Genomic DNA, 25112 nt, shown 5'->3' on the forward strand with positions numbered 1-25112 from the left:
TAAGGGCAGGGGTAAAGGGGGGCGTGGTGGCCCTGTGGGTTAAACCGCAGAAGCCTCTGTGCTGCAAGGTCGGAAGACCAGCCGTCGTAAGATCAAATCCACGCGATGCAGGGAGCTCCCGTCTCTTGTCCCAGCTCCTGCCTACCTAGCTGTTTGAAAGCATGTAAATGCGAGTAGATAAATAGGTACCACCTCGGTGGGAAGGTCACGGTGTGCCATGTCTAGTCGTGCTGGCCACGTGACCACGGAAACTGTCTATGGACAAACGCTGGCTCTACGGCTTGGAAACAGGGATGAGCACTGCGCCCTAGAGTCGGACACGACTGGACTAAATGCCAAGGAGAACCTTTACCTAAAGTGGGACGTGAGTACATGACAAGTGAAGAAAACTAATGAACTTAAGGCCAAATCATTAGAGACTTGACAGCTTACTTCAATTGTTATGTTACTTCAAAAGTGACATATGCATTTACTACTACGTATTACATTTTCCCTCTAGGTACACAGTTCCTTCAAAGTTCTGTGCTGGCAAAATCAGACTTGCAAATGAAATACAAAGTTGCCTCCTGAGGCCAGTCACAAAACAATAGCTAGCTTATTTGCAGCATGCGTAGTATGACAAGCTTGTCCTGTCTCTGCTAGTTGTACCTTCAGTTAATCAAAGTGCTTTGAGTTTAACGCCTCCTCTGAAAAATCTTAATAATAATAGGCTGCCGGTTTGGGACAGCACCGATCTGAATGATCTTCCCTGTGACCTACATGTAGAAAAAAAACGAGCACACCAGGCAGAGCAGCATGCAGTACATTTCTGGACTCCTGATCTTGTTTCTTTGAGATGGGAGAGCGTTCAGAAAGGCAGCTTCTTATCTGGTTCCTGAAGCTGGACAATCCGGAGGAACTCTATCATTTACGTCTGTAAATCTAATTCTGTGTAACATACAGACACTTTTGCATAAGGGACACTTTTTAAAAAGTGGTTCAGAACAATAGGATATGCAAGGATTTATAAGACAAAGCTGATAATACATCCTATGAATGAAATTAAGATATCTTGAAGGATCTCACTGCACTGTGTTTTAATTTGTCTAATAATTTAACTCCCCTTCATGGATTGCTGCCTTGTCGTGGCGAAGGGGCTTGAGTAACTCAGAGAAGCTATGGGCTATGCCGTGCAGGGACACCCAAGACGGACAGGACATAGTGGAGAGTTCCGACTAAACGCAATCCACCTGGAGTAGGAAATGGCAAGCCACTCCAGTATCTTTGCCAAGAACGCCCCATGATCAGAAACAAAAGGCTAAAAGATATGACGCTGGAAGATGGGCCCCTCAGGTCGGAAGGCGTCCAACATGCTACTGAGGAAGAGTGGAGGACAAGTACAAGTAGCTCCAGAGCTAATGAAGTGGTTGGGCCAAAGCCGAAAGGACGCTCAGCTGTGGACGTGCCTGGAAGTGAAAGGAAAATCCAATGCTGCAAAGAAAAATACTGCATAGGAACCTGGAATGTAAGATCTATGAACGTTGGGAAGCTGGAGGTGGTCAAACAGGAGATGGCAAGAATAAACATCGACATCCTGGGCATCAGTGAACTAAAATGGACAGGAATGGGCGAATTCAGCTCAGATGATTATCATATCTACTATTGTGGGCAAGAATCCCGTAGAAGGAATGGAGTAGCCCTCATAGTCAACAAAAGAGTGGGAAAAGCTGTAATGGGATACAATCTCAAAAATGATAGAATGATGTCAATACGAATCCAAGGCAGACCATTCAACATCACAATAATCCAAGTTTATGCACCAACCAGCATTGCTGAGGAGACTGAAATTGAACAATTCTATGAAGATTTACAACACCTTCTAGAACTGACACCGAAGAAAGATGTTCTTCTCATTCTAGGGGACTGGAATGCTAAAGTAGGGAGCCAAGAGATAAAAGGAACAACAGGGAAGTTTGGCCTTGGAGTTCAGAACGAAGCAGGACAAAGGCTAATAGAGTTTTGTCAAGAGAATAAGCTGGTCATCACAAACACTCTTTTCCAACAACACAAGAGGCGACTCTATACATGGAAATCACCAGATGGGCAATATCGAAATCAGATTGATTATATTCTCTGCAGCCAAAGATGGAGAAGCTCTATACAGTCAGCAAAAACAAGACCTGGAGCTGACTGCGGTTCTGATCATCAGCTTCTCATAGCAAAATTCAAGCTTAGACTGAAGAGATTAGGAAAAACCACTGGGCCACTCAGGTATAATCTAAACCAAATCCCTTATGAATACACAGTGGAAGTAAAGAACAGATTTAAGGAACTAGATTTGGTGGACAGAGTGCCTGAAGAACTTTGGATAGAGGCTCGTAACATTGTCCAGGAGGCAGCAACGAAAACCATCCCAAAGAAAAGGAAATGCAAGAAAGCAAAGTGGCTGTCCAACGAGGCATTAGAAATAGCAGAGAGGAGAAGGAAAGCAAAATGCAAGGGAGATAGAGAAAGTTACAGAAACTTGAATGCAGACTTCCAAAGAACAGCAAGGAGAGACAAGAAGGCCTTCTTAAATGAACAATGCAAAGAAATAGAGGAAGATAACAGAAAAGGAAAGACCAGAGATCTGTTCAGGAAAATTGGACATATTAGAGGAACATTTTGCGCAAAGATGAACATGATAAAAGACAAAAATGGGAGGGACCTAACAGAAGCAGAAGACGTCAAGAAGAGGTGGCAAGAATACACAGAGGAATTATATCAGAAAGAGTTGGATATCCCGGACAACCCAGACAATGTAGTTGCTGACCTTGAGCCAGACATCCTGGAGAGCGAAGTCAAGTGGGCCTTAGAAAGCCTGGCTAACAACAAGGCCAGTGGAGGTGATGACATTCCAGTTGAACTATTTAAAATCTTGAAAGATGATGCTGTTAAGGTGCTACACTCAATATGCCAGCAAGTTTGGAAAACTCAACAGTGGCCAGAGGATTGGAAAAGATCAGTCTACATCCCAATCCCAAAGAAAGGCAGTGCCAAAGAATGCTCCAACTACCGTACAATTGCACTCATTTCACACGCTAGCAAGGTTATGCTCAAAATCCTACAAGGTAGGCTTCAGCAGTATGTGGACCGAGAACTCCCAGAAGTACAAGCTGGATTCCGAAGAGGCAGAGGAACTCGAGACCAAATTGCTAACTTGCGCTGGATTATGGAGAAAGCCAGAGAGTTCCAGAAAAATATCTACTTCTGCTTCATTGACTATGCGAAAGCCTTTGACTGTGTGGACCACAGCAAACTATGGCAAGTTCTTAAAGAAATGGGAGTGCCTGACCACTTTATCTGTCTCCTGAGAAACCTATATGTGGGACAGGAAGCAACAGTTAGAACTGGTCATGGAACAACTGAGTGGTTCAAAATTGGGAAAGGAGTACGGCAAGGCTGTATATTGTCCCCCAGCTTATTTAACTTATATGCAGAATACATCATGCGGAAGGCTGGACTGGAGGAATCCCAAGCCGGAATTAAGATTGCTGGAAGAAATATCAACAACCTCCGATATGCAGATGACACCACTCTGATGGCAGAAAGTGAGGAGGAATTAAAGAACCTTGTAATGAGAGTGAAAGAGGAGAGTGCAAAAAACGGTCTTAAACTCAACATCAAAAAAACTAAGATCATGGCCACTGGTCCCATCACCTCCTGGCAAATAGAAGGGGAAGATATGGAGGCAGTGTCAAATTTTATCTTCCTGGGCTCCATGATCACTGCAGATGGAGACAGCAGCCCTGAAATTAAAAGGCGCCTTCTTCTTGGGAGGAAAGCGATGACAAATCTTGACAGCATCTTGAAAAGCAGAGACATCACCTTGCCAACAAAAGTCCGAATAGTCAAAGCTATGGTTTTTCCTGTCATGATGTATGGAAGTGAGAGCTGGACCATAAAGAAAGCAGACCGCCGAAGAATTGATGCCTTTGAATTGTGGTGCTGGAGGAGGCTCTTGAGAATCCCCTGGACTGCAAGAAGAACAAACCTATCAGTTCTAAAGGAAATCAACCCTGAATGCTCACTTGAAGGACAGATCCTGAAGCTGAGGCTCCAGTACTTTGGCCATCTCATGAGAAGAAAAGAGTCCTTGGAAAAAACCTTGATGTTAGGAAGGTGTGATGGCAAGAGGAGAAGGGGACGACCGAGGATGAGATGGCTGGACAGTGTCTGCGAAGCAACCAACATGAACCTGACACAACTCCGGGAGGCAGTAGAAGACAGGAGGGCCTGGCGTGCTCTGGTCCATGGGGTCACGAAGAGTCGGACACGACTAAACGACTAAACACACAATAATTTAACTTCCTTATTTAGATATGTTCTGCCCTGCCACAGAACTAAGTAACTTTCTTTCTTTCTTTCTTTCTTTCTTTCTTTCTTTCTTTCTTTCTTTCTTTCTTTCTTTCTTTCTTTCTTTCTTTCTTTCTTTCTTTCTTTCTTTCTGTGAAGGGGAAGCGGCCAATACTTTTGCATTACTTCACTTGGGACGATTAAGTTTCTAATCCTATTTGAGTTTAATGGGGAGGGCTGAGTGGGGAGGGAAGAAAAATTCTTGATACTTCCAGTCCTTGGATTGTGCAAAGAGTTCTCAGCTGAGCATAAAAGAGATCAGAGAGGGCTGTTTCTTTACGCAGGTAGCAAAGTTTTATGAGAATTACAAGAAACCCATTCTGAGGAAGGCCAACAAGAGGAAGAGAACACGTAAGATGGAAAGAAGTTTGCACGAGCAAACGCAACCTCAAAGCCTGGATCAAAGTCAAAATCTCATTATTCGCCCGTTTTACTTGTTCTGTCTTGAATAACTTATTTTTTTTAATGGTGTGTCATTAAGGACATGAGTTTCAGAAAGTTTCCATTAAGATGGGATTTTTTTATTTTAATTTTTTCTTTTCTTTTTTGGTCTTTCCTTTATGTGCAGGAGTAGAGAATGAAGAATCTCTAAGTTTTCAAAAGATCCATTTTTGAAATATTCAGTTTCTGCATTTTATACAGGAACTGAGCTTCCAAGCTTCTCATCTGGGACTTGGGGGGGGGGATCCACATGAACGTTCTCACTGAGTCATGGCAAGCACCAGCTGATCCTTAAGTCATGTCTTTGGTTCCGCTTGACATCTCTCACCAGAGAGATGCATGACCCAACAAATCTGGAAAGCCACCTATATTGATATAATCCCTGTTCGGGTGTCCAGATATGTACACTCTGTCCTCAAACTAGATGCTACCAGTGTGCCCAGCTCTGTAGGAACACAACTAACGTCTTGAGAAAACTACCATCCATTCACAATCTCTCAGATGACATCATTCTGGCCATGACGGATGTAAATGTCCTTGACAGCAACATTCTGCAGAAGAATAAACTGCAGGCTACAAGGAACACCATCTTGAAACAGGCCACATCACATCTAGCCATGAAATTCTGGGACTTTGTACTCTCTGGCAGCTACTTCACCTTTGACAGTTTCCTTAGATTTAACTGCATGGACGGGGACATGGTGGCGCTGCAGGTTAAACCGCAGAAGCCTCTGTGCTGCAAGGTCAGAATACCAGCCGTCCTAAGATCTGATCCACGCGTTGCTCGTCCCAGCTCCTGCCAACCTAGCCATTCAAAAGCAAGTAAAAATGTGAATCGATAAATAGGGACCACCATGATGGGAAAGTCACGGCATTCCTTGTCTAGTCGCGCTGGCCACATGACCACGGAAATGGCCTACAGACAAACGCTGGCTCTATGGCTTGGAGACGGGGATGAGCACCGCCTCCTAGAGTCGGACACGACTGGACTCAATGTCAAGGGGAACCTTTACCTTAGATTTAACTGCATGTCTGTGAAAACGTGTATGGTGCCACAGTGTGCAAACAGGTTTGGGGCTTTACCTCTTCCGGGCTCTGGGTGGCCAGTCTGTATGTGTTTCCAGACAATCCACTGGGACTCTGACAATCATTGACCTGCAAGAGGCTACACAGCACAAAAATGCAGATGCGGGAAGGTCCCCCCCACGACACAGCCAGGTGCCAGCTGTGTTCCCTCATCTACCTTGGCAGCACCACATAACGTAAGAATGTAAGAGGAGCCCTGCTGGATCAGGCCAAGGGCCGCTCTAGTCCAGCTCCCTGTCTGGGAGCACACGAGAGACCACGAGATCCCTGTCTCCTAATCCCCCTCCTCTGCATCTGGCCTTTGGAGGTCCCTCCTTTCTAAGCCTGGAGGATATAGAACATCCCCATCATGGCTTGTCACCTGCGATGGGACTTTTCCTCCAGGAATCTGTCCAATCCCCTTTGAAAGGCACCTAGGCCAGATGCCATCACCACATCCTGTGGCCGGGAGTTCCACACATGAACCACAACCTGGGTTGTTGTTTATTGGTTCACCTGCTAATAGAGTCTATGGTATTTTTTGGCCAACTGTTCTACACAAGGCCAATGGGGCAAGAGAATAGCCACATATCTGGCATCAGAAATGGTCTGAATACTTCAACCTTCCAGGAACCCCTGTTACTGATCTGAAAGGGGGTAAAATTGCAAAGGATGATTGGTGAAGAAGACAGGCGAGGTGAGCGACCTTCACAACTTCTAGCGTACATCTAAAGCACAGCTTCTTAACCTGGGACTCAGTACCCCAAAGAGGTTTTTGATGTGTTTTCTGGGGGTGGTTGGGGGTGTCATCACAGTTATTTTTATTGGTAATTATTTTTATATTATATTGAATATAGTATGCACAACCTTTTTTTTTTTTTTTCAATTCTCTCGGCCTACAGAACGACAAGTTTAATCCGAACCGGAATTGAAGGTTAGCCTTGTCAATTCTCGGCCCCTTTGGGAAGATTTTGCTTGCACATGGTGCACGCTGGAAACGCTGAAGTCTAAGGTGGCGGCCGGATCAGAAATTTGCTTGTGTCATGGCTCAGCTCCAAACCACGGCCACTACTGCCCCCCCTCCCTCCAGTCAATTCCCGGCCCGGCCCGGAGGAATCTAAGCAGAGTTCTGAAGTCACAAGTTGCAAATAACTCAATCGCCTATACATAGTTCCTTTTTTTTAAAAAAATGTGATGCAGTCACATTTCAAATATGACACAGCAAAGGAAAGCATGGCAGAGATACGACAAGCGGCGTTTTCTCATCCCTGTGAAAAGTCAAATGCCAAAGGACACTTTTAGGCACATTTTATCAGGGTTTGGTTTGAAGCCTCTTGGTGGAGTGCATTCAGACCAAACCACGTGGCTTCCGAAGGATCTGTATGGAGTGGCCAGATGCGGTTCCAGGGCCGAACGATGCCGATTTACAACTCCGTCTTGAGTCCAGAGCTCCAAATTCAATGGGGTGGGGATGAAAGTTGCTCCATCTTTTTTTCCTGCTTTATTCAGTTTCAAAGAAAGCGCCTCGTCAAGCTGCCGAGCGCACAAAGCCCTGAGGCTCACTGTCTGAAATTTGGTGTGCCGTGTCTCCACATTTCATCTGCAGTAAAAAAAAAAACCCATTTGGGTTTTCCAAGGCACATGAAAGGGAAGATTGCGAATTAACTTGAATCAGGGGCACAAAATTGAAACAGCCTCCCCAGCTTTGCCTTGGACGATAAAGTTGTGTGTGCTGTGTGTGCACAACCCAGCGACACCTGAAGGAAGATGGGTGCTTTAGCTACTGAACCTGCTGGTCCACCTGTCTTCCTTTGGTTGTGATGTGCGGCACTATCTGGTTGTGATGGGTACTGTTGATCTTTTGATGTGGCATGTAGGGAGGACTGCATTTATCCTTTGCCTCAGACAGCAAAATATGTTGCACTAATCTTGAGCAAATTCAGAGGAATTTAGGGGAACACAAAGCAATGAAAGAGCAAAAGGTCAACCTAGGGCCAAGACCAGCTTTTTGCGGTCCACAACATATGTCAGCTGTGGCGTATGTGCGTGTAAACTCAAGTGGAATTTATTTTGGAAACTACATCCAGCTTATCCAAAAAGGACTCTCAAGGGAGTTAGCAGTTAAAATTTTTTTTAAAAAATACTGTATTTTTCTGTGTAAAAGACTGTACTTTTGTCTAAAATCTATAGACTAAAAATTGAGGGTCGTCTTATACCTGGAAGTAAGCTGAGGAGAGAACAAAAACAAGTGGAGGGGAAAGCAGGGATCGAAGCAATTTTGCAGCGCTTTGATCCCTTTCCCCCTACACTTGCTAAGCCCCACTCAGATTTCTTAATTTTGGATTAGAAAAGGGGGGGGTGTCTTATACATGGGGGCATCTTATACATGGAAAAATACGGGTACGTAAAATAATATTATAAACAATTACCAGATTTTCTAAAAAAAAATAGGAAAAAGCTTAGTTGAACAAGAGGGGGGCATATTTCATGTAGCTGCCCCCTTATCTTAACTGATGGTGCACTCGGAGAACTGTCTCACCTGATGAATGATCTCTGACCTGTGGAACTCCTTGCCACAGGATGTGGTGATGGCATCTGGCGTCTAGATGCCTTCAAAAGGGGATGGGACAGATTCCTAGAGGAAAAGTCCATCGCAGGTGACAAGCCCTGATGGGGAGGTACAATGTTCAGGCTTCGAAGGAAGGTCCCTCCAAAGGCCAGATGCAGGGGAGGGGAACCAGGAGACAGGGATCTTGTTGTCTCATGTGCTCCCAGAGGCATCTGGAGGGGCCACAGTGAGATCCAGGAAGCTGGACTAGATGGGCCCTCAGCCTGATCCAGCACAGGGCTCTTCTTATATGTTCTTGTCTCTCCAGGGAACACACTGGATTATAGTTCCTTCACAAACGTTGAGCTCATGGGCCCCACCAATGTGTTTGTTTTTATTCTGCACTCAGGGCTTTTAAAGGTTTAAAAAACACGACTAATCCGAGGTTTGCATGTTGGTGGGTTTCTTTGGACTGCAAATCCCAGAATTCCCTCTGCTGCCTGGGTGATTCTGGGAGTTTAAGAGTAAAATCACAACGAGGTACGCCTTTATGATGAAGCCTTCTGGGCAAATGAATGAAAGCCAAAGTTCCATATTCTCCCCAGCCAACTTGACGAAACCATATGGTTGGCACATTCTGGGTAAACTGGAGTCTTTTATTTTGGGGGATTAAACCTTTTCAGAAAATTATCCCAGTGATACTAGTTTGGCTTAAAATAAATCCAGGTCCCTTGACTGAGCTGGCATTTCGGTGTGTCATCCCTTACAAAAACCCCTAAATGACAATTGCATATCTGATCTTAATTAGTAACCCATAACCTGAATTATGCAGGTAATTTCCTTCTGAAGCTCGGTAAATGTACCTTTCCCCCCACTTCTCTGGGAGTTATAATAATAATAATAAAAAATACCTTTTCCAAGCTCTGCCTTCACTCCCTCTACTTAGAAATCGCTCGTGTCAGTTCAGTAATTTTTGCACCCAACATATTTACTTTTCAATGAGAAGTACGGATGCTCAATATTGGCTTTGAAGGCCAGCACAGAGCTCCAGAGATTGCATCTAGCCACTCCCCCCCCCCCAGATTTTCGAGCACAGGCTGTACCTAAGCTATGATCAGGAAATTTATTCCATTCATCTCAAAGAAAAAAAAGCTGAAACAAATAATCACATATTCAATATACTGAATGTGGCATTTGTTCATTCAGCATTTTGAATACAATATAACTAAATTCCACACCCATTGTAATACAGTAGGACTCCCCCTTTCGTGGCATCCATATCCAGAGATCTGCTTATCCACTGCCTGAAAATATTCAATAAATTTTAATTAAATATGAAATTAAAAACCCAGAAAAACTGGCCACTAGAGGGAGCCAGAGACCATAATCTGCATAGTGTTTGCCATTTCTGCGTTTTTCGGTATACACAGGGTGTGGCTGGTGTCTTGGAACTGATCCTCCACTGATACCACAGTCCTAATACTCTTCTCATGGCAAACTAGCAAGCTTGGTATGCTTTCTGTGGACTTTCCGCAGCCCACGAAAGCTTAGTCAAATGTGTCTGTCTTGAAGATGCCACAGAACTGTTTTCAAACAAAAGCTGTATTCATCCGACTCAATCTAACAAAAAACAATTTTTGCAGTACCTTCTATATTAATGGATTTATTTGGACTTTCCTGGACTACAATCCACAATTCTTTTTGTTTTTACCCCCAATCTGGCATGGAGATAAGCTCTGTGAACCCGCTCGCCATTTCAGGTGGATTAGATCTCTTAAATAGATCCTTTAAGGCGGCTTTCTTTTTGTTGGTTTATTGCTATTAATTGCAATAAATTGCAAGAGACGAACCACAGCGGCTGTGGACGGAGATACAGTGGTGCCTCGCATAGTGATGATAATCCGTTCTGGATAAATCGACGCTATCCGGAAACATCGCTACGCGGGGGAAAAAACCCATAGGAATGCATTAAACTCTGTTTAATGCGTTCCTATGGGGGATAAACTCACCGCTACGCGGGAATCCTCCATAGGGCCGCCATTTTCGCCGGGCAGGGCGTGAAAACAGAGCAGGCGGCCATTTTTTTCTTTCGGTGGCCATTTTGGAACCGCCAATCAACTGTTTTTAGAACATCGCAATGCGAGTTCTTGCCTATGTAAACATTGCAATGCGATCGCTTTTGCAATCGCTATGCGAGGCACCACTGTAGCTCCTTTCCACAGCAAGTAGAGAAGGACCTTGGGCTGGGAACTACAGGTCTGGAAGAATCCGGGGTTCTAATTCTTCCTGGCTTTGATGGGGTTACACTCCCCCTAAAGGATTTGCTTTGCAGCTTGGGGTTACTCTTGAGGCCAGGTCTCTCAATTTTTATTGTAACTAAGAGTGCCTGTTATCAGCTTTGGGTGACTGACCAGGTACGCCCCTACCTGGATAAGAAATGACTAGCAGCAAGAGTTGGTAATCTCAAATATAGACTACTATAAATGCTCTCTACATGGGGCTGCCCTTGAAACCTGTGCAGACACTTCGACAGGTCCAAAATGCAGTGGCCAGATTGAATACACGAACCAGCAAATAGAAACATATACCTTCAGCCTTGGCATGCCTTCACTGGCTCCTTGTTAGCTTCCATGCTCAATTCCTCTGACACTGTTGTTTAATCGTTAAGCTGTGTCAGACTCCTCGTGACCCCATGGACCAGATCACGCCAGGCCCTCCTGTCTTCCACTGCCTCCTGGAGTTGTGTCAATTTCATGTTGGTTGCTTTGATGACACTGTCCAACCGTCTCGTCCTCCGTTGTCCCCTTCTCCTCCTGCCTTCACTTTCCCAACATCAGGGTCTTTTCCAGGGAGTCGTCTCTTCTCATGAGATGGCCAAAGTATTGGAGCCTCAGCTTCAGGATCTGTCCTTCCAGTGAGCACTCAGGGTTGATTTCCTTCAAAATGGATAAGTTTGTTCTTCTTGCAGTCCAGGGGACTCTCAAGAGTCTCTTCCAGCACCAGAATTCAAAAGCATCCATTCTTCGGCGGTCAGCATTTTTTATGGTCCAGTTCTCACTTCCATACATCACTACTGGAAAAACCATAGCTTTGACTATGCGGACCTTTGTCGGCAAGATGATGTCCTTTGACCCACAACACTCTTAAAGTTTTAGGACTTCCAACATTTGGCGAAACATCTCTCCCACAAAACAGCTACCTGTCCAACATGCTCCTCCCAGTCCCAAGAAGACCAAAAGGCCAATGCTAAGAACTGGGCTTTCTCCGTTGTGGCCCCTTTCCTCTGGAACAAGCTTCCTACAGACATTCATCGGGCACCCTCCCTCTGTTAAGGATGCTAGAGAGGACCACGTCCTATAAAGCTACCTTCTGCTAGTAGTGGGTATTGTCTTGAGATGTTCAATTGGCCTTTCGGTTGTGTGTTTTTATTTAAAGGCGATTTTTAGCTAGTGACAGGGTTTGTTGTATTTGATTTGTATTCATTTTGTAGTGTTTTAGTATATCATTTTATTTTATATAGTGAGCGGCTTAGAGAGCGACAACACTCACGGGGCAGTATAGAAATGGAAATAAAACAGACCAAAATAAAAATCTTTTGGTTCTGCTGCAGGAAATAAACACAGTTTCCTTACCAGACATTTTAAAATGAAAAATTTTAACTGAAGAATTCCAAATTCGGGCACTTCAGCCACTGATGTCTCTGAACGGCTTAAAACCCTCCAACAGTGAACTGCGAAACACTAAATCCCATTCCATATAGTCTTTCATGAGGTGAGACATTACTGGTCCGCAGCTCGGCTGAAGAACTTTGAGTTCCTAGCCACTGGAAGTTTGGTTAATTTCTTGATTAAATCTGCATATACTTGCACAATTTCTCAAGGAACTAGCATATTTGCTCTTTTTTTGATGACGTGCCCACGCCATGGAAGAAACACCTTAACACAGAGATCCCCAACCCCCAGTCCGCGGCCCGACGCCGGTCCGTGGCCCGAGCGCTAAAACGTCATGAGCGTTGGCGCCAGACGAAATTGACTCGGGAGGGCGTTCCATAGTCTGGGGGCAGCTGCCGAAAAGGCCCTTTGCCTACCAGCTGTCCTTCTTACCTCCTTGAGGGACGGCTCCTTCAAAAGGGACCCCCTGGCTAGATCTGAATGGCTGGGATGTCCTTCTCCAGGATCAGGACCCTACGTGGGGTCCCTTCTCTGCTCTACCTCTGGATGCCCCCTCCATGGCTCCCCCCCCGTGAAGACACCCCCCCTCCTGCCCTTCTGGCGCTCTGCCTCCATCGGTGCTGGACCTTGTGCTGGACCGGAGTGCAAGGGGCATAAATCCCCAACGGCTTCAGCATCCAGAGGTTTAAGGCATCTAGGGGTGTTACATTGAGAGGTTCAGCAGAGAACGACTGACATTAAGGAGACCTGCAAAGAGGTGTCTAAAACAATGGCAAGGGGAAAAAAAGGAAAGTCTTGACAAGAAAGCCCATCTCAGTGGTGGTGTTACGTGCCGTCCAGCCAACCTCCTGAGTTATGGTGACCCCAGGATGAGCGATCTCCAATATATCCTGTCCTCAACAGGAGTTTACCTGTTCAGCACAGGTAAACTCAAAAGCCTGTGGTTTCCTTGAGGGAGTCAGTCTATCTCATATTCCGTCTTCCTCTTTTCCTGCTGCCTTCCAACTTTCCTGCCATTACAGTCTTGCCCAGTGAACCCTGACGCCTCATGATGTGCCCATATAGGACAGCCTGGAAAGGTGGACTGCGCTGGGGTGGGGTGGGGAGGGGGGATTCTGGGAATTGTAGTCCACACCAGTTTCCTCCCCGCACTCTGTAAATCCCCACCCCGGTTCTCCCCAACTCTAGAAAGCCGGCGAAGGCGATCTTCTGCCCTCCCAGAAGGAAAACATTTACAGCGCAATTGGGGCGTGCTTGCAACGAACGTCTGAAAGGGTCGCGCACGGAGCTGCGGGCAAGACTCCCGCTTCAAGCGGGAAGGCTCCGCGGTTCCCAACGGCGTTCGCCGCTTTGAAAGAAAGAAAGAAAGGACGGAAGAAAGAGCGAGCAAAGCGATCTGGAGAACTTGACAAGCGGCCGGAGAGGTGGGGCGTCCTTTGGAAATCCGAGGGGGTGGGTTGGGGGGGGGGAAGAGAGAGAGAGAGAGAGAGAGACAGAAGAGGGGCGGAGGGGCGGGGCTTGGGCCTCTTCTGATTGACAGGCTCGAATGCACGTGACTCGCTCCCCAGGCTGGAAGAAAAGCAGGCGGCAGGCTGCTCGCGAGTTTCATTATATTCCAATATATTCATTTCCCGATCGCTCTCCCGTCTTGCGTGAAGACGCCACCTGGAGCAGCAGCGGGCCAGCGAGCAAGAGAGAGGGCAGACCCCCGTATCCACGCGCGCCCCGTCCCGGAGGGAGAGAGAGAGAGAGAGAGAGACGCACACACACACACATACATACACGCGCGCGCGCCAGCGCCGCACCCGCTCGCTCTCTGTCCTCCCCCACGGACGCCTTGGTCGCGAGTCGGTCGGACGGCGGAGCGGCGCGCGCGCGAGAGAGCGTTTTCCACGGGCCCTGCTCCTGCTCCACGCTGGCGGCCGAGAACCATGGACTGTTTCTATCTGCCTTGCTTTCGGACAGTGAGTAGACCTTCCCCGTGCGTTGCTCGCCCCCCCCCCCCTCCCGGGCTGGACAGCAAAAGCTGAGCCTGACGCGTCAAACTGAACAGGACCATCCCAAGCTCGGGTCCGTGCGTGTGTCACTCACACACGAGACGGACGGACAGAGAGAGAGAGAGAGAGGGAGGAAAACAAGCCAAACTTTTTTGTAGTTGCGGATTCTCAACTCCCCCCCTCCCAGTAGTTCCTTCGCCGGGTGAAACAAATCGCTCCCAGTTTAGGGGCTGTTTTGAGGGTTGCCGTCCTGCCCGCTTTTACTCGAGTAAAAGCCCCACGAAGCGAAACGGGACTTGCTTCCCAGTTAAATGTGCCTAAAATCAGGCACGCTCCTTTTTTCCTTGGGTCGGGGAGAGATGACCAACCATCGCTTTCTCCTTCCTTCGTGCGCGGAACGTTTTGTCCACAAACAAGCCTTCAGGGCACCCGGGAGGGCCAGGTTTCCCCCTCCTCCGCGATCCAGCAGGCATTTAAGCCGTAGAGGCGCTCCAGCCTTCCCCACGAAGCCCCGATTGCGACGTGCCCGGGAATCCACTGGTTGGCAACTGGCACCCGGGGCGGTTTGCGACCCGAATCCCCGGTTGGCTTGAAAAAGCGTTTTCCAGGCGGATAGGAGGGTCTTTTCCCCCCCTTTTCTTTAAAAGCAGGGAAGCTGGGTCAACAATGATCCCGGTGCATCCGCAGTAGTGTCCCCGCCACGTGCTTTTGGGGAGAAATTATTTGCTTTTTTTAAAAGGGGGAAATAGTTAATTGTTGAGGGACTGGAGTTTTGCGAAGTGGGGCGAAAAAGAGCGAACGGCAAGAAGCCTCTGCCTGAGAGCGTAGGTATGCGGGAACCAGGCGGGAGGCGAGGCATCCAGAAGAAGGAAACGCATTGTTTTAAGATACAGGGAATAGAAATGTAACATTTCCGAAGATGTCCATTTTTCCCCCGGGGAGAAAACACACACACACACGCACACACACACACACACAAATGGAAATGTTCCATTTTTCACAGGGACACTGTGCAAGCAAATTAGGCTCACCGACCACTCTGCAACTTTGCAAACAAACCCCAAAAGTGTGGAAAAGTTGCCTGCGCACGCCCGCGCCTGTGCAAAGGCAAACTTTTTTTTTTTTTTTGCACGGCTGCATGTTTGCCCACGCTGGTCCTAAAGACACAGAAGAAAAGGAGAGGTTTTATTATTGGGGGGGGGGGGACGGTTTGCCCACCGGATGCCTCTGCCCTCCCTCCATTTTGCTGACCACTTCTCCGCCGGTTGTGTGTGTGTGTGTGTTTGCGTGCCTTCCTAAAAGGCAGGCGCAAAAAAAAAATTATGGGATTTTTCTTTTCTTTCTCGCCTGGATCCTCTTGGACCAATCTTGCTTGTTTGTTTGCTTCTTCTCCCTCTCTTGCTCCCCCTCCCCTCCTTCCTGCTCTCCTCCCCTCCCCAGAGACACCATGACGCCTGGTAACCGTATGCTGATGGTCATCTTATTATGCCAGTTGCTGCTCGGAGGTACCAATCGGGCCAGCTTGATACCCGCCGAGACTGGCAAGAAGAAGGTGCCCGGAGATCTGCAGCAACAGCAACCGCGACAAGGCGCCAGGGGAGAAGAGGGAGCCCGCCAAGGGGCCCTGGGACCCCCGCCGCCGCGCCGCGCCGCCTTGCCAAACCATGACCTCCTCCGCGGGTTCGAGGCTACCCTCCTCCAGATGTTCGGGCTCCGACGGCGGCCCCAACCCAGCCCGGCGGCTGTCATCCCCTCCTACATGCTGGATCTCTACCGCCTCCAGTCCGGGGAAGAGGAGGAAAACCTTCACGATCTGCACCTTCAGTATCCCGAGAAATCCACCAGCCGGGCCAACACCGTGAGGAGCTTCCACCACGAAGGTTGGCCTCTAGACTGGGAAGGGGGAACCCGCCAGCCCGTGCCCTGCGCGCGCCCGCCCGCCCGCCCATGTGCTTGCTCAAGGAAACCACTTAGGAAAGATTCCCCGTCTTCTCTCCTTCCCGTTTCTTCCCTCCCTTCCTTTGGCGCATGGCTCCCGGAACTTCCTAACCAAGCTGCCTTTGTTCCCCTGGGAACAAAGGCAGGGAAAAATAAAATAAAAAGGGGGGGGGGAGAAATAAAAGGGGGGCGGACACTTTTCCTAGCTCTTGGAAACATTTAATCATTAGATTTATTTTTTTGAAAAAGTCTGATAAACAAGAGGAAGAAGGTGAGATTTTTAAAAGAACTTTACAGCGTGTGTGTAGGGTAGATGTTTGACATTTTAATATCAGAGACAACCGCCCGCATTTAGGAATTACTTTTTAGTAAACATCCTGCCCCGCATCCAAGATTCAACTGTGGAAAACCTTGTTTGCACGCTTTCCGGGCCTTAAGGATGGGGGGGGGAGCTGGCTGGACAAACCACCCTTGCCCCCTTGTTTGGGGTTCTTTCCTCTGTGGCCTTTGATCCCTCCCTCTCCCCCCCCCCCCCGGTTTTCAGAGGCTCCCATTGCTTTGAAGAGGGAGGGGAGGAAGACGTGAGAGCCACGGGGGGGGGGGAGACTGGAGACACTGGTGAAGGAGGCGCACAAATCAGTGATGGTTGGTAGGGCACCTCCCGGTGCCCGGGTAGACCTCGCTGTGGTGGCCTAAAGGCTTGGGGGAGCACAATTGGAGCACCTCCATGGGGTCGTAGCCACACCAGATGTGCCAGATGCTGCTCCGGTTTTGCTACTCCCAGCTGCCAAGCTTCTCCTCCCTTCCCGACCCCCAATGATGAGCTGGTGGAGAAAAATGAAGCCCACCCACCACCCCCTTCCAGAAAAAACAAGAGAGACCCAAGCTGACCCTGCTGCTGGCCGGGTCTTGCCCACTGGGAAGCGGGTGCAAGTTAAATCGAAGGGTGCTATCCAGCCCAAGGAGTCTCCGGTGTGTGTGTGTGGGGGGGCGTCTCCCTTTCGGGCCCCCAGGATGCTCAGCCAGGATTTCGGGTGGGGCTGATGTTCTCCATCAGCATACATATCCCATCATCTAGAGAAGATGTGTTGCTCCTGGACCGCTATCTGACAGTGGCACATGGTCTTGAAAGCTGTGCAAGCCGGTTCCTCTCCTGTCTCCCCCAGAGACGCCCTCAGATCCCCTCCCCACCCCCTTTTACCTGTTCTTAGCCTGCCTGTCTGTGTGTTGAGAGTTGGAGGGGGAGGGTGCCTAGAGGTGGAGGAGGAAAGGTCCCCCTGCCAGAGGAAGAACGGGCCAAGGAAGGGGGTCGTGGCAAGGAGGGGAGGGGGCCGAGGGGCGAACTGAGGACCAACCACTTCCCTGGCTGATCCGAAACCCCTCACCTTCCTTGGACTTTCTTCCGCCGCACGCTCGGCCTGCGGTGGATGGCGCGGAACGGACCCCTCCAATGATAAAGAATGGTGGAAGGATCGGGACTAGGGCTGAGCACTCTGGATCGGTACCCATCCAAAAGTGGGCTTGGAGCTGGACGGAGCAGCAGCGCGGAAGGCAGCGGGGGTGGGGGGTGGGTGGAGGATCGCTCCCGCCCGTGGAAGCCGACCTCAGTCTCCGCCGCGCAGCGGAGGGCTTGGCCGTTCAGGATCGCGGTCCTGTGCAGGAGAAACGCCGAATGCGGCCCCCTCCACGGGTTTAGTCGGATTTACTCCCTGCGCGTCGAATGCTCGAGGTCCGCGCACATCCCAAGGGCTTGGAGGCCGGCTCTGTCTTCCCGGTGTAGGATCGGGTTGCGCGGCTGCCTTGCGAGGCACGTCGGCTTCGGACCCCCTTCTCGGGGGTCGATGGATGGGAACAAGCCTTCGCAGAAACAGACCAAAAAAAAAAGGGGGGGGCGTGTGGGCCGGGAGAGCAAAGCGGCGCGCGGGGGGGGGGGAGGGAGGATCGCGGCCCGATCTGCGCCGCCTCCCCTCCCCTCCCCTCCGCCTGATTTTGACGGGCCTCGCCCGACGGCGCGCTCGTCCGGGCGCTTCGGGACCGTCCCCGGTTGCCCCAGTCCGGCTAACCCGTGTTTCTCCTCCCGATCCTGCCCCTCCCCCCCTCCGGCCTTCCCCTCCCCCCTCCCCGTCTCGCTCCAGAGCACTTGGAGGCCATGCCGGGCCCGGCGAGCCAGCCGCCCCGCTTCCGCTACGTCTTCAACTTGAGCAGCGTCCCGCCGGGCGAGGCCGTCACGTCGGCGGAGCTGCGCCTTTTCCGAGAGCAGATCCCCGACGACGAAGAGGAGGAAGAGGAGGAGGAGGAAGGAGGAGCGGCGGCGGAGCCGTCGTGGCGGCGGTCCCTGCACCGGATCAACGTCTACGAGGTGCTGCGGCCGCTGGCCGGCGGCGCCTGGGCCACGCGCCTGCTGGACACCCGCCTGGTGCACCACAACGTGAGCCGCTGGGAGAGCTTCGACGTGAGCCCGGCGGTGCGGCGCTGGACGGCGGGCGGGCAGCCCAACCACGGCCTGGCCGTCGAGGCGGTGCACCTGCACCCGGCGCGGACGCAGCAGGGCCGCCACGTGCGCGCCAGCCGCTCGGTGCCCCCGCCGCCGTCGGGGAAGCGCCTGGCCGCCGGCGAGTGGGCGCGCCTCCGGCCCTTGCTGGTCACCTTCAGCCACGACGGGCGCGGCCAGGCTCTCCTGGTCCGCCGGGGCCGCCGCCGCCGCCCCCACCGACGACGGCGCCCCCGCCCCCGGCAGCGGCGGGCCAAGCGCAGCGCCAAGCAGCCGTCGGGGGCCGGGTCCTCCTCGCCCTCCCGCCCGGCGCGCAAGAGCAAGCGCCACTGCCGCCGCCACGCGCTCTACGTGGACTTCAGCGACGTGGGCTGGAACGACTGGATCGTGGCCCCGCCGGGCTACCAGGCCTTCTACTGCCACGGGGACTGCCCCTTCCCCTTGGCCGACCACCTCAACTCCACCAACCACGCCATCGTCCAGACCCTGGTCAACTCGGTCAACGGCACCATCCCCAAGGCGTGCTGCGTCCCCACCGAGCTGAGCGCCATCTCCATGCTCTACCTGGACGAGTACGACAAGGTGGTGCTCAAGAACTACCAGGAGATGGTGGTGGAAGGCTGCGGGTGCCGGTAGGGGAGGCGGGAGTGGACGGCACCCCCCACACGCGGCGGAGCCCCTCCAGAGACCCGCGCGGAGAAAGCCCCCGACGGGGAGGGCAGGAAACACACCTGGAGAGGTGGCTCCCCCCTTGGTCTTCGACTTTTGCGCTTTCCCTTCCCCTATGCGGAGAGGGGGTGCCCGGGCAAGGACGGACCCCCCCACCTGCTCCAGCTGCTGGCCTGGGGGGGCGAATCTCCCGAGGGGTGCGTGCCAGACCCCCCCACCCCCACCCCAGGCTCACCCACCTTTACCTTGGCCCGCCAGCCAAGCCCCAATCCTAATGACAATGATTAAAAAGAGAAAGCCCCTCCGCCCGCTCACCTTGACCTTCCTTATTTATGACTTTTATGTGCAAAAATGTTTTGACAATAAGGATCATATATTTTGACAAAGTATATTTATAACGACGTATTAAAAGGTAAAAAAAGAATCCAATCAATAAAAGCGAGTCGGTGTTTTCAAAGGAAATGCAAGGCATGGCTTTCTAGAATCCCTGGGTTCTGGCAGGATGCGGCTAGGGAGGGATCTCTCTTAATTTTCCCCCCTTTCTTTCTGTTCCTTTCCTCCAGGCCATTCACGTTCCAAATAATAAGCGCACCCCCCTCCCCTCCCTGTCCTTTTCTTGCTTTTCCCGATTGTCTTCATTGCTTCTGGCCTTCTCTCGTCCTTTTGTGGGTGGGATTTTAGGAATGGTTAAAGCTAGTTTTCCTTCTCCTCTCCTAGAAATGCAGCCTTCCCTTCCTGGGTCTGCGTGCCTTCCGGGCAGCATTTATTTTTTAGAGGTATCTATTGGGATTTTCATTCTTGCTTTGACTGATCAGCCCAAACCAAACAAAAGGGGAATTTTGGTGTCTTACCTGCTCTGTGTAAACAGTTAGAGAACACCAAATCTCATTGTGCTTTTCTGGTTTCGAAATGGACTTTTTACAAAAATCTCTCTCCCCCCCCCCCCAGTTCAGGCCTAAACTTGTGATGAATTGTGAGAATGGCCGGGATTATGGTTTTCCTTAACTTTTAAAATTCAATTCCTTTCCTTTCCAAAATGTGAATTTTGGCCGTACCTTGATTAATATAAATAATTATGTGTCATCAAGTCAATTCTGACTTAACAGCAGCCCCTAAGAAGGAGCGATCACCAAATTGCCCTGCGCTCATCAGCTCTGCTCACAGATCTTGCAAACTCAAGGTTGTGGTTTCTTTAGGGAGTCAGTCCATCTTGCATTCATTCTTCCTCTTTTCCTGCTGCCTTCCACATTTTCCAATAGTTTTTTTTTTAATTGTTTGCTTCTAAGAAGGGTTCAGGCTTGATTTAATGTCGCAGCTCCTTATTTGTTTCCCTCATACCTTTCTTTTTAAAAAATCCAGAAAAACCACTGATCATTGCTTTGTGCTTAACTGATGGCAGATTGGGTTGCCCCGGGCGAAAATCCAAGGATTTCTTCACCTTAAGTGTGCTGTGGGTGGCCAGCTTTTCCTGTTTACATTCAGTATGTCTCCAACTTAAGCTTCTCTCTCTCTCTCTCTCTCTCTCTCTCTCTCTCTCTCTCTCTCTCTGTGTGTGTGTGTGTGTGTGTGTGTAGAAGTGGGCTTGGTGTGTCCTTTTAAAAGATGCTTGTTTTAGCTCCCTTCCATGGCTAGAACACTGTATCCATTCTCCTTCCCTTGTAGCGCATCTGCCTCATTATGGTGTACATTATTGGCTGTTTAGTTTGCAGAATTTGTAAAAGGTGTGCCCGTTTGGATGGGAACTCCTCGAACACAGGATGTGCTGGCTGGGGTGGGGGGATATGGGGCGTTCCAGCAATTAAAAGGTTGGGTGGGGGCATCAGGCGGTTGCGATCCAAAAAAAGTCACTTCTGACTCTGATCGTTTCTGGGATGGCCGCATGCTTGACCGTTGGTGTCCTCTTCTCCAGCGTTGTAAAGCATTTCTCTCTCTCTCTCTCCCCACCCTCCACCGGGCTGGGTGGCCCACTTGTGATTGCCTTACAGTGGCGGGTGGGGATGCTCTGCACATGCTCAGGAGCATGTGTCACATGCCACTAAAACCAAGGCCTGGAAGTTGTGCAGCCAAACTTATCTTGAATGGGTGCCACTCACCCAGCTTGGGGGGAAGAGATTATCTGGAAGTTGACCACCTCTGGATGAACGGGAATCTTCACAGACTCTCTTCAGATCTTCCTGGGTTGGTGTTTCTCTCTTTTTGCCCCAGGCAGGAGAGGTAACAAACCAAATTGGACCCCACCCCTACTGACCGTTTGAAGTGTCTTCACAAAAACAGAGGGCAAGGGAGGAGTGGGGGGGGGGCAAGAAACCAGAGGGCTGGTGCAATTGAAAAGGGTCCCAGGATTTACCTGGGGAAGGATAAGGCTGAAGCCTGCAGCACCTTTTATTTTAATTTTATTTATCTATTGCTTCTCTTCTTATTTTATTTAAACTCCCCCCCCCCCCCTTTTTCTGCTCTTGCCCCCAGGCTTCAAAGCTATTAACATTTGGGAGGAGAAAAAGTGATGTGGACAGCTCTTTAGCTTTGCTTCAAAGCGCGCCCCAGAGGCTTTGAAGATCATATCTGGCAATTAGGATGTCCCCAGAAAGAGGGGGGTGGGTGGGATTTCAAAAGCCTCGAGAGAGGATCTCGGGGAAAATGAAGGGCTATTTGGAGTTTAAATTTGCTGTCTTTAAAAATCACTTGTCCAGAAACAGGGGAGGGGATTGAGAGAGAGAGAGGAGGGGAATAGATAAAGTCAAAAGCATAGCAAGTGAGATTTCATACCTGGCTGAGCTCAGTGGGCTGTGCATGGAGGACGTGTGCCCGAGCGCTGTTATTTTTCTCACTCCTGTGCGCATGATCCGTGGAGACCTTTCTCATTGAATGCACCATCCTAATCAATTATTGCACGCCATCAAGGGGGATTCTGTTAGTGACTATTCTCGGTGCTTTCTAGTTATAAAGTATAAGCGTAGAGTTACAGTGGTGCCTCGCTAGACAATTACCCCGCATGACAGTTTTTTCGCTAGACATTGGCTTTTTGTGATCGCTGTAGCGATTCGCCAAACAGTGATTCCTATGGCGGAATTTCGCTGGACCCTGCTTTGCAAACCGATTTTCGCTAGATGACGATTTTGACAGCTCCCTCCGCGCTCGCAAACAGGTGTTTTCGGGGCCTAAGCTTCTCAAGACAGTGATTTAAACAGCTGATCGGCGGTTCGCAAAGCGGCTTTCCTATGGCCGATCTTCGCTAGACGACGATTCTTCCCCACTGGAATGCATTAAACAGGTTTCAATGCATTCCAATGGGGAAATGCTTTTCGCTTGATGATTTTGCTAAACAGCGATTTCAGTGGAACGAATTATCATCTAGCGAGGCACCACTGTATAAAGTACTCTGAGGTGATTTTTGCTCGCCCTTTCTTCTGCATCTGCGAAGCTCGCCAAAGGCGACCCTGGCTGGCTCTTCTCCCAGGAAGTACAGTGGAGAATCAACCATCGGTTCGGCCACCCTCCGTTCGATCTGCTCAGATTTGGGCTCCTGCCTTGAGCAGAGGGTTGGGACACAATAAACCTTAGAGTCCCCCTTCCGACTCCATCCTTCTAGGCTTCTATGATTGAACTCCTGACCCTGAAACAGCCAGGGGCTCCAAACCACTGAGCTACAGTATGCAGCGGGGGCCGGGGGGGCCATGTGGTTGGGCTGCGCCTCCCTGCCTTCCTCACCGTTGGCTGGGGGAAAATGGGTTCTGTAGTCCGACGTCCCTTTGGAAAGCTCACCTCTGCCAGACAGAAATGATGCAGAGGGTCCAGGCCTAGAAAGTGCCCAGTCTTGGGAATATAAAGGGTGAGGCTCATCACCTCATGTTAGGAAGATAACGGGGGCCGCCCATGGTTCTGCTTGATCGTGCTCTTGCTAAGCTGCTCATTTGAGACTCAAAGGCAGTGGAATCATTAATGCCCTTCAGAGATTGACTTGTTGAACGTTCAAGAACCAGCTAGCTTGGGTATCAATGGCTTCACCTTCCTCTGCTTATGTCCGTTCAGTGTCTGGGTCTGTGGCCAACCCTCATTCTCACCTCTCCTTAACTCTCGACACCGGCTTCCTCTCCACTTCTGGATCCTGTGCCAGCATCTTGTCCTCACCTTCAAAACGTTGGTGGCCTTTGCCCAATCACTTTGTACAGTACTTTGGTTGTCACAACCAACCCGTTGTGTCCCCCCCCCCCCCCGGTCCTCTTTGGTCTTCCACGGCCTTCTGCAGCCGCCTTGCTCTCAGTAACGAACAGCCTTTACCAACTTCATAGTGCCTTGAGTTATTTCCCAGGGTCACCTCACAGGAACCTAGTCCTGAATGATTGGTGGATTGAGACCTTGTAGCTTTGCAAAAGACCTGTCGCTGGTGGAAAATCAAAAACTGCCAGGTCTTGTGAGTGGATACAAGTCAGCATCGCTGGCTCCATTTCTGGATGTGTCTAATGAGGGTCTGTACTTTGACAAGAGTATGTTCTAGAGGTGAGATTTCCTACTTTGTTTCCTGTCACTGAAAGAGCACCTCCCTTGTTTCCTTGAATCTCAACCAGGATCTTTTGATTCCTGGGACATATCTTTGGGTTTCTTTTAATGGAATACACTCAAACCTAGGCCTGCAAGCTTGACGTTCCACAGAAAGTCTCGCCTGAAGAGTTGTAAAGGTTGTCTTCCCGCTTCAGCCGCATGCTGTGCACTTTTTTTTTTAAAAAAAAACTTTTTTAAACGGACAAGAAATGGCCAGGATACAAATCGGTTGCTTTCTGCTGTAAATGAATTTCTTTGCCACAGCCAGTGAAACGTGTTGAGACATTTTAAAAGAGAGAGAAGAAGCTTTACGCTGTTTTTTGTGTGCATCAAAATACTCGGGGGTGTGTGTGTCTGAGGACCTCTTGAGTTGGTCCTGTTTGGGGAGGGGTGCATGTGAAATCCACACTTGTGATCAGGGGGTACAAGATGAAAGCCTTACCTTAAATAACCCCAAGCCTAAGAAGCTGCCAACCGTCAACATATTGGAATTCTTGCTGAAGTTCAGAAAATTTCCCCATAATTCATGCAATTTTGGAAAATGGTTTTCTGTCCAGGTAATGAGGGTTAGGCGGCAAGAGCTAAGCAGGGCCATTAATGGCAGGACATGCTGAAGGCCCCCCTAATTCAAAGGCTCTCCATACTCGGGAGATGATGTGACGCCCTCCGGATTTTCTCTCGGCTCCTCACATTTCATTGAAAGCAAGTGAAGGAGGGCCAAGGGACACAATCTCTTATCCCCTTGCTGAGCACTTCCCACATGGCTTCCCTTCCTCTGTTGCTCCATTCTGTCTGTTTTAGACTGTAAGCCCCTTGGGGCAGGGACCTTGTCGAACTACTCTTTTCGCAAAGTGCTGTGTGTGTATTTGTTGTTTAGTCATTAAGTTGTGTCTGACTCTTCGTGACCCCATGAACCAGAGCAGGCCAGGCCCTCCTGTCTTCCACTGCCTCCCAGAGTTGGGTCAATTTCATCTTGGTCGCTTCGATGACCCTGTCCAACCATCTCACGTCCTCTGTCTTCCCCTTCTCCTCTTGCCTTCACACTTTCCCAACATCAGGATCTTTTCTAGGGAGTCTTCTCTCCTCATGAGATGGCCAAAGTATTGGAGCCTCAGCTTCAGGATCTGTCCTTCCAGTCAGCACTCAGGGTTGATTTCCTTCAGAACGGATAGGTTTGTTCTCCTTGCAGTCCAGGGGACTCTCAAGAGCCTCCTCCAGCACCACAATTCAAAAGCATCCATTCTTCGGCGGTCAGCCTTCTTTATGGTCCAGCTCTCGCTTCCATACATCGCTACAGGAAAAACCATACCTTTGACTAAGCGGACTTTTGTCGGCAAGGTGAAGTCTCTGCTTTTTTGTCTCGGTTTGTCATCGCTTTC

At 49.8% G+C, this 25112-nt stretch overlaps 1 protein-coding gene across 1 annotated transcript; it reads left to right on the top strand.

Annotated features, from left to right (window-relative positions):
- The first annotated feature begins 13661 nt into the window (after positions 1 to 13661).
- Positions 13662 to 19301, top strand: BMP4 (bone morphogenetic protein 4). Its single transcript, XM_072986870.2, has 3 exons — positions 13662 to 14063; positions 15537 to 15976; positions 18170 to 19301. The coding sequence occupies exons 2-3, from the start codon at positions 15544 to 15546 to the stop codon at positions 19159 to 19161; spliced, it is 1425 nt and encodes a 474-aa protein (XP_072842971.2). The 5' UTR covers positions 13662 to 14063; positions 15537 to 15543; the 3' UTR covers positions 19162 to 19301.
- Positions 19302 to 25112: the final 5811 nt, after the last annotated feature.

Source organism: Pogona vitticeps, chromosome 1 (assembly GCF_051106095.1).
Source record: "Pogona vitticeps strain Pit_001003342236 chromosome 1, PviZW2.1, whole genome shotgun sequence".
In the NCBI taxonomy this organism is placed as follows: domain Eukaryota; kingdom Metazoa; phylum Chordata; class Lepidosauria; order Squamata; family Agamidae; genus Pogona; species Pogona vitticeps.